This window comes from Gastrolobium bilobum, unplaced genomic scaffold, assembly GCF_033153095.1.
Source record: "Gastrolobium bilobum isolate Gb01-03AN ecotype WA unplaced genomic scaffold, APGP_CSIRO_Gbil_v1 utg2219, whole genome shotgun sequence".
Classification (NCBI taxonomy): domain Eukaryota; kingdom Viridiplantae; phylum Streptophyta; class Magnoliopsida; order Fabales; family Fabaceae; genus Gastrolobium; species Gastrolobium bilobum.
In genome coordinates, this window is record NW_026897513.1 from 253,983 (window position 1) to 262,760 (window position 8,778).

At 35.2% G+C, this 8,778-nt stretch overlaps 1 protein-coding gene across 1 annotated transcript; it reads left to right on the top strand.

Annotated features, from left to right (window-relative positions):
• The first annotated feature begins 1,601 nt into the window (after positions 1 to 1,601).
• Positions 1,602 to 7,698, top strand: LOC133307562 (probable E3 ubiquitin-protein ligase RHG1A). The gene is made up of 6 exons (XM_061508089.1): positions 1,602 to 1,939; positions 2,783 to 4,509; positions 5,123 to 5,173; positions 6,577 to 6,675; positions 6,800 to 6,940; positions 7,287 to 7,698. Exons 2-6 carry the CDS (start codon positions 2,809 to 2,811, stop codon positions 7,416 to 7,418), a joined length of 2,124 nt encoding a protein of 707 aa, XP_061364073.1. The 5' UTR covers positions 1,602 to 1,939; positions 2,783 to 2,808; the 3' UTR covers positions 7,419 to 7,698.
• Positions 7,699 to 8,778: the final 1,080 nt, after the last annotated feature.

Genomic DNA, 8,778 nt, shown 5'->3' on the forward strand with positions numbered 1-8,778 from the left:
TAATATAATAAAAAATTCATTAGTGGAGACAGATGGAAAGCAAAGTAACCCCGTGTAGAAAGCTTAGAGAAGGAAGAAGGGGAGAGAAAGGAAGCACAAAGATGACCAAGTTTCATAAACAATAAAATAAAACACCCACAATATGAGCAAGAAATGAACTCTCTTTTTTTTTTAGGAAAAATAAGAAAATTAAATTAAGTCAAATTAACCAGAAAAAAAGAGGTTGTGGTGGTGGTGGAACCTGCCATTGCAAAAGTATCTGAGGGCTTTTAGGTCCATGTCTTCACACCTCTTTAAAGCAAAGTAAAATTGATAGATAAATTGGTTGTATCCCCAAACACCCAAAAGCTACATGTCCATCATCACAATCCACACAACCACACTAGGCAGGCATGCATTAACGCTTTTGCTAAGTTCCACCTAAAATTGTACCGGCAGAAAATTAAGGGACCTTAGGATGTTTCACATTTGGTCTTTTTTATTTACTATTCAGGCCACATTATTTCTTTACCCAACCAAAATGAGGGTATATATCATTATCATGTATGAGAGAAAGACCAAAAAAAAAAAAAAAGGGGGTCTATAAATAGTTAGTCAAAATTCACATAAGCAAGCACCAAGATTTTGGGCACAACAAATAAAGGGAGAAAAATGCAAGTCATCCGGTTGTGGACCCCAGATATTATAACTAAAGCCACGTGCACTATAATTATTATCATTTTTTTACAAATCAAATGAATCCTAAGTCACAATAGAAAGAGAACCAAAAAAAAAAATACACGCACAGAGGAGAGACATGTGAATAGAAACGTGAATGGGATGGTAAAAGAGAACGAGAGAGGTGGGTGCTTGGCGTGAATGAGATGAAAACCGGAAGGGAGAGAAGTGGGAAAAAGTCTTATGTACAATTGTACATGATATTACTTCAACAAAAACAAGTAACACGCTATAATCATACATGTTGTGTATTAAATTAAAAATAAAATAAAATTAGATGAAATATAAACAGTTACTGCTTTGAGTGACACTATGCGTGCAAATTTCAGTTATTTATTTATAAATTATATAAATTAATAGTTAGTAATCTAAATAATATTTTTTTTACTTCCTCATTTTTTGAATTTTATTATTAAAATCAGGACCGTTATATATGAATAAACAATCAAAATTTTCACTTGATATGATTACATTAAAATTAATATACATTACTTAATTTAATAAAGAAAAATCAGGAAAAAAATAACTAATACAAAAATTACCCATTTGGTTAGCTGCGCAAAACTAGTTAAAATCAAGATTTTATTTGAAATTGAAAAGGAGATAAAAAATCATAAAACATAAAATTGAAATATAAAAAAATCATAGAAATATAAAAACGTTTAGAATATTAATAAAATCATTTTGTTGAAAAAATTCATAAAAATATAATATTATAATAATAAATCTAAATTTTAGTTACTATGAACTGCATCTTATACCCGAGTTACTTGGTAAATAATATTACCAATATCAATAAGATTTTTAAAATTAACAATAAAATATTTTTTGTGTGTGTAAATAAAAGCTCCTGTCTCCACCTCCTCCATGGTTATGACTTTTGTTCACACTCTCTCTCATCTCCATTGGGCTGTTTGTGTAAATTGAAGATTACATGCCTCTTTAATCTCCCCTCACATTTTTTATTTTTTCTATAATTTTTTTTGATAGCATTCTTCCTCCACCACCACACCAACAGCAAGAGCCTCCCTTCTTTCATCCTTTCAATTTTTTTTTCACTGCTGGTTATTTTTTTCCTTTGTTTTTTCCTCCCCAGAACCATAAATCCAATAAAAAGCATCCACAACCTACATGGGGTGATGGTGCTTTCTTTGTTTGCATATTCTCTCAGTTAGTCATCCTCTGATTTTCTGATAGATCGGCCTTTTTTCATTTTCATCCTGTAAGTTTCTTCTCTTTCTTTTTTTTGTTCATTCTCCTTTGGTCTGATCAGTCTGTGGTTTGTTAAGATTCAAAAAACTATAAAGTTTCAATTTTTATGGGTTATATGTATGTGTGTATATGGGTTTGATTGAAGTATTCAACTTTTTCTATATGATTTAGGGCTGTTTGTATAGCTACCTGACATTTAACATTTTTTTTTATTTTCTCTTTCTCTTTTTTCTGATAGACTATACTGTTTTTTGTTGGGATATGGATTGTTTAGTCCAGTCTGGTTTTGAATGGTTTTAAACCCAATTTGGTGTTGCAATGGTTTTATGATCTTGACAAAAAGTTTCTTTCTTTTTTTCTCTGTTTTGTTAAGCTGTGTAAAAAGGAGTTGACTTTATTTGTATTCTTTGAGGTACTGTTTCTCTTGTGGGTGCTCAATTTTCTGCTATATTAATAAATCGACATTGCCGTCTTAGTGGGTTTGAGTGGTGATGGTGGTTATGATGTTTGAAAATGCTTTCCTATTCTCCATCCCAAGTTTAGTGCCTAGGAAGCTTGGTTCTACGTTGATTTTATTGATGACTATAAGCCTTTTTTTGTGTTAAAATAAATGTTGTGCATTATACGCGCATTACAGAGAAATTGATTCCATTCAAAAAATCAGAATAATTGTTGCTTTGACAATTTTAAATTAGAGTTTGAGTGAGATAATGCATTTTGAAATGATTATTCCAAACTGAATTTTCACAATTATCATTTCTTGATGTGATTTATAGCATTTTATTGATAGTGAATTTGTCAAGGCATGTCCATTTTCAATGCCTAATGATCACTTTCATGTTTTGTTGAACAGACCTGCGATTCATATAGATTTACTCAATGCAAGGGCAGAGAGGTACAATTGGTTCCTTGCCTGAAACCTTCGAATTTGATTGTGGATCTACATCAAGTAATACTACCGTTGATCAGCATATTTTCTGGAATAATATGCGGAATCCTGCAGAAAATCAAGTATCTGAATATATACTTTCCCCCGGTGATATAAACCCATCTTACGTGAATTCTATAAACCATGAGTGGCAGAACTTGACTGGATGGAGCTTAGGTGAGCCAAGTTCCGTTAACGCACAGAATGAAGTTAACAACAATGAACAGAAAACAGAGCTAGGATTATCATCCTCAATAAGTACTGGTGCTATAGCTGGTCCAAGACTAGAAGAAAGGCGCAATGAACCAACCAATACCTTTTCACTGGACAACGTCAATACAAGTCCTATTTATATGTGCAGTTCCAATTCTCATTTGGTGGCACAGAATCTCAACTTAAATGCAGGTTTAGCAGATAGTGGCAGTAATAATACTCATAATGTTGAACATCCTAACTTGCACAAGTCAATTGGACCTGTAAATGAGCATATTCCACCTACTATTGGTTCTGGTCCATTTCTTTTTCCTTCTGGGAGTAATGGCTTTTTTGTTGAGGATACTGATGGTAGGGCGGGTTGTTCTCTAGACGCACGCCGTTTATCTTGTAAAAGAAAGGCTGTTGAACGAAATGTTGGACAATCTTCAGACGGCGCAAGTTCTAGTTACAGTCAGCGTACAGATGGTAGTGCTTGGAACAGTCTTCCAACTCAGGATTATGCAGGAAACAGTTTTAACAGATCTGCCTCAGCAGAACAGTTAAATGCAAGACTTGGCCTGAGTATGGGGGATGGAACCTCCGAAACCATTCCTGACTCAAATGTTACAGGAAGCTCAGAAAATTTCCAGAGAAATTTTCGTTTGAGGGTAAATCCTTCAAGCCAACAAATTCCAATTCCTCCCACTGCGCACTCAAGCGGGAGTATGATTAGGAATTCTGGTGTTTCTTCATCCTCTCCAATATTGCAAAGGACTCATCTTGTTGATAATTCTTTGGACTTGAGGTCAGCACCGCCATTAGATGCTATGATTTCTCAAAGTCAGCCCCTTCTAATTCATGTTCCTGCTTTATCAAGGAATATGCAATCATTCAGGTGGAGTGGTGGTTCTAGCTCAACAAACAACCATTCATCGAACTCAGTTATATGTGCAAATAGTAATAATCTACCACATGAGGAAGCAAGCTCAAGAATTATGCCTAGAAACATTTTAGAACACCCAGTGTTTGTACCGGCAACCAATTTAAGAAATTTGGCTCGAAATCCAACAACTAGAGCTTTTAGTAGTGCTAATTTAAGTATTCCAGGAAATGTTGCTTCTTCATCGCGGAATGGGTCAAATTCAGCTATTAATCCATCATCTGCCTCTACGTGGGCTCCTCCTCCTAATCCTCAGCAGTATCCACGCAGGTTATCTGAATTTGTTCGTCGTTCCTTGTTTTCTCCTGGTTCTGAAGCTGGTGGAGGTCCAAGCAATAATTATTCATCCTTGCGTGGTCCTTCTACTTCATCTGAATTAAGGGGACTGTCATCTGGGGTACACCCAGGACCATCTTCTTGGATGGAGAGGCAAGGTGATAGTGAATTTGGAATTCCCTATTCATTACGATCTTTGGCTGCTGCTGGTGAAGGAAGTAGTGGTAGACTTGTATCTGAGGTCTGTATTCAGCCCTATTTTCTTTTGCATTTTAATATTATCTTAGCTGTAACCACTGGGAAAGATTGTTTCTTTAATATGTATGTTAGATGTATGTAGGCATCTGGGTGATCAGCCTCTTTTTCTTTGAAATTTAAATATTTGAATTGAGGGACTGTTTAGGTGGAAATTGAGTTATTTTAAAATTGTAATTTTAAGTCCCACACATTTGGCTCACATCATATGTGATTTCAGTGAGTTAGGATTTCATGATCTCTGTAATTCATCCCCTACTTGTAATCTCTCATGAACCTAGCCTGAGCTTTATTTTCTTTCTGTTCCAAAGTTTTCAGCAGTATTTTATTTGAGGGAAACTCCAGGCTGGATGTGATATAGTTTTGAACAATTGGTAATGATTTCTGGTGAGAAAAATAAGAAGTCTGGGAGCATATATGATTAGACTTTACTACTGTGGTTGCTCAATCATCCCACTAGGTTCAATTGCATTGCTTGAGTTGGCCCTCTGGTGAAAAAAGAAGAAGATATTTTAAGTTCTATTTTTAACTTATGTCAATATTTTATTTTATTTTACAAATAATTGCTCTTTTGGAGTTGACTTTCTTTTTTTGTGCAGCTCCGCAATGTGTTGGGCCTCATGCGTAGGGGTGGGAACCTGCGATTTGAGGTTAGTTTTATTTCAATTTAATGGGTGTATGTTAACAATGCACTGATGTTGAGTAAAGCTTTCTTGGCATTTTTCTTTCTGATTTATTAGTAGTGCCATAGTGGCTTAAAACAGGTTCTATTGTGATCCAGTTCTGATGCAAAAGATATGTTTACCTGTCCTGTTGTTTAGCTGTATGTGTTAAAGTGTTAAGTTGGCCCACGGGGCTACCAATGATTTTGATTTATTTGTAATTCTGCTCAGACTTGGATACTCAAAAGGAATTTTCTGTTCATACCTGTTAAACATTTGGAAGCTAGGAACAATTAATAAGAAGCCAAAGCATTAATTAAGGAAAAATGTGAAAAGATGCATGGTTCTACACAATATTCTTTCATTACCATAATATGTGAGATAGTAATATATTAATACAAACCCAATAATGAAGGCTTATTGTAGGAAGAGGTTTAGGGGATCACTTGCCCATAAACATGCTCAGTTAGCAAGGAATATTACCTAATTTGTTATGGGAAAATCAGTTTGAGGTTTGGAGGGAAGGATGTGAATCAACGTAGAGGGTGCTGGAGTAGTTAAATAGGGGGAAGAAGGAGCTAGGTAGGGAGTTATCTTGGGAATTTGGGACTCGGGCTAATTTGGGAGAGAACCATAATCTCTCAAACTGTTCTGGATATCTGCTTCATTAATTTTCAGTCTTGTATCTTTCATTTGTCTGTAGCTTTCCTTCTCAGTCTTGTAATTTTCCTTGAACACATATACACTGCATTTCCTTGATTGGATCTGTTTGGATTCAATCTTATCAATACATTTCTCGTTTCTATAGCATTTTCTTACTTGACTCTGGCACCTATCATATATCTTTCCTGTCTAGAAGAATAAAAGGTTGTCTAAATGTTACTATTATTAAGATGCAAACAGGATGTAATCCAGGTATAAGTTATTGTAAAGAATCTTGGGATACACCACTCCAAAAGCTAGCTCAAAGGGTGGGAGTGCTCAAGGTCTTATAAACTCCACATTAGTTGCACATACAACCAATGTGGGACTATATATCTCAACACGCTCCTTCACACGAGAGTCCATTGGGTTTGAAGAGTGGACAATGCAACAGGCCCAGCCTACCTGTGCTAAGAAACGCCACAAGAGAAAGTGGGGGGCGGCGAGGCTCTGATACCATGTAAAGAACCTTGGGATACATCACCCCAAAAGCTAGCTCAAAGGGTGGGAGTGCCCAAGGTCTTATAAACTCCACATTAGTTGCACATACAACCAATGTGGGACTATATATCTGAGTCTATCTATGACAGTGTTCATAACTAGCTAAAAAAGAAGCTACTCTAAACATTACATCTATATACATTGTACTAAGCTTGTGTTGTAAGACCTGTGCTTTGATTTTGTGATAGGATGTTATGATCCTTGAACAATCAGTGTTCTCTGGAATTGCTGATATTCATGATCGACACAGGGATATGCGACTTGATGTTGATAACATGTCTTATGAGGTGAGAACTTACTTCCACATCTGGATGCCTGTATGTTTACTCTTTAGTGTCCTTTTGTCCATTGCTTATATTTTGAGTTGCTTCATTTTAGAGTCTTATTATGTGGTACTTGTGAATATAATAGGAGTTATTGGCTCTGGAAGAGCGCATTGGAAATGTGAGTACTGGATTGAGTGAGGAAACCATATTGAAACTTTTGAAACAGAAGAAGTATTCAGTTGAAACAGGATCTCAGCTTGAGGCAGAACCCTGCTGTGTTTGTCAGGTAAACTTGACTTGCTGATTCCTATGCCGTATACATGCATGTGGTCTTATCACTTAAGAGGGTCTTTGTTTTAGCTTTCAAATTCACACACACATATATATATTGAGGGAGGTTATATTTAAAACTTTCTTTTCCCATGCAACCATTTTTGAGTGTGCATGGTGCTCTTGAGCGCACACTTTTATGATATCGTATTTTTTAGATGTTTTTCCCGAAGGTATTATTTTTAGCTTTTGTTAAAAAAACGCAAAACAGTTTTAAAGAAAAGTATATCTAATTATTATTGAATTATGCAAACATTTTTTAATTTAAAAAAGTATGAATAAACGGATTATGTTATGTACAGGAGGAATATAACGTCGGAGATGATATTGGATCGCTGGATTGTGGGCATGATTACCATACCGAATGTATTATACAATGGCTAATGCATAAGAATCTGTGTCCCGTTTGTAAGACAACGGGCTTGGCAACATGAGACTTGTCTCAAATATTCTATCTTAGAAGACAAAGGTGTAGATCAAGAAAATTGGCACAATTAGTCTGGAAATTCTGCTTAATTGAAGCTGATTCTCTGGTGCTTTGATGCCTATTAAATGGCCCTTATGTATTAGCAGAATTTTTTATTATCAATTTTGTCTATTTATCAAAGCCAATGATTTCCCAGTTAAGTTGACAGTTGAGATTATTGGTGTGGATGAAGAAACATTTCTTAAAACTAGTTGATAAGGCTTGTTTTACATTTATGAAATTTTTTTACATTGCTCATATTGCTGGTATTCAATTTATGATGTGATTGGTTTACGGGTTGATCTGGAAAGAAAAAATAGCACAAGAAAATCGTTTGATTTCATGAAGGAAACATGGTATTATATCTCCTGTTTTGTTGGTCTGCATGAATATTTCAGCAAAATCCAACAAATCAAAAAACGATGAAGGGGGAAATTGTCTCAATTCGATAATAAAAGTTGACTGATGTGTCAACAAAATGATAGCAACAGTACAGGTTATATTTTGTCTATGGTAATATTACTTAATACATTATATATTTATATTATTTTGTATTTTAGTAGTCTTATCATTTGATACACAGATCCTAAAATACACATAATATTTGAAAGGATTCGGTCAGGGACATAAAACCCAACAGGAACATCTCGCCTTTCAGACAATGGAACACATCAGTGTTCGGCAAGATAGGCTGCAAAGTAAAGCGATTGATGGGATACAATGACACTGTAGGTTTCCAATCCAAGGCGTCACTTATTAGAGAAGCTTGAGGACAAGCTGCAACAGAAATTAAACGTAACTTTGGACCAAGAAGAAAGCGTGTGGTTTCAAACAATCTAGTGCAAATGGATAAATGAGGGGAACAGAAATTGAAAAATGTGGGGTGAACAGGGGAACAAATGTGCAAAGATGCGGTGGAATACAGCAAAAGGCATAGAGCTTCATTAGGCATGTCAACAACACTATTTTACTTCTCATCCCAAAAGTTAATAAACCTAAGAAGGTAGCACACTCAGGACATTTTGTAATATAATTTAGACTAAATATCCTTTTTGGTTCCTAGCAAATTTCACGATGCCCGCTTTAGTCCCTAGCAAATAAAAAGGCTATTCGTGGTCCCTAAGAAATTCAAAGTGGACATATTTTAGTCCTTTTAAGGGACTAATGTGGATTTTTTTTGAATGTGTGAGGGACCACGATTTCAACTAAATGGATCCATTTTGAATTTTTTAGGGACCACGAATAGCTTTTTATTTATTAGGGACTAAAGCAGATATCGTGAAATTTGTTGAGGACAAAAAATGATATTTATTCTATAATTTATAAGG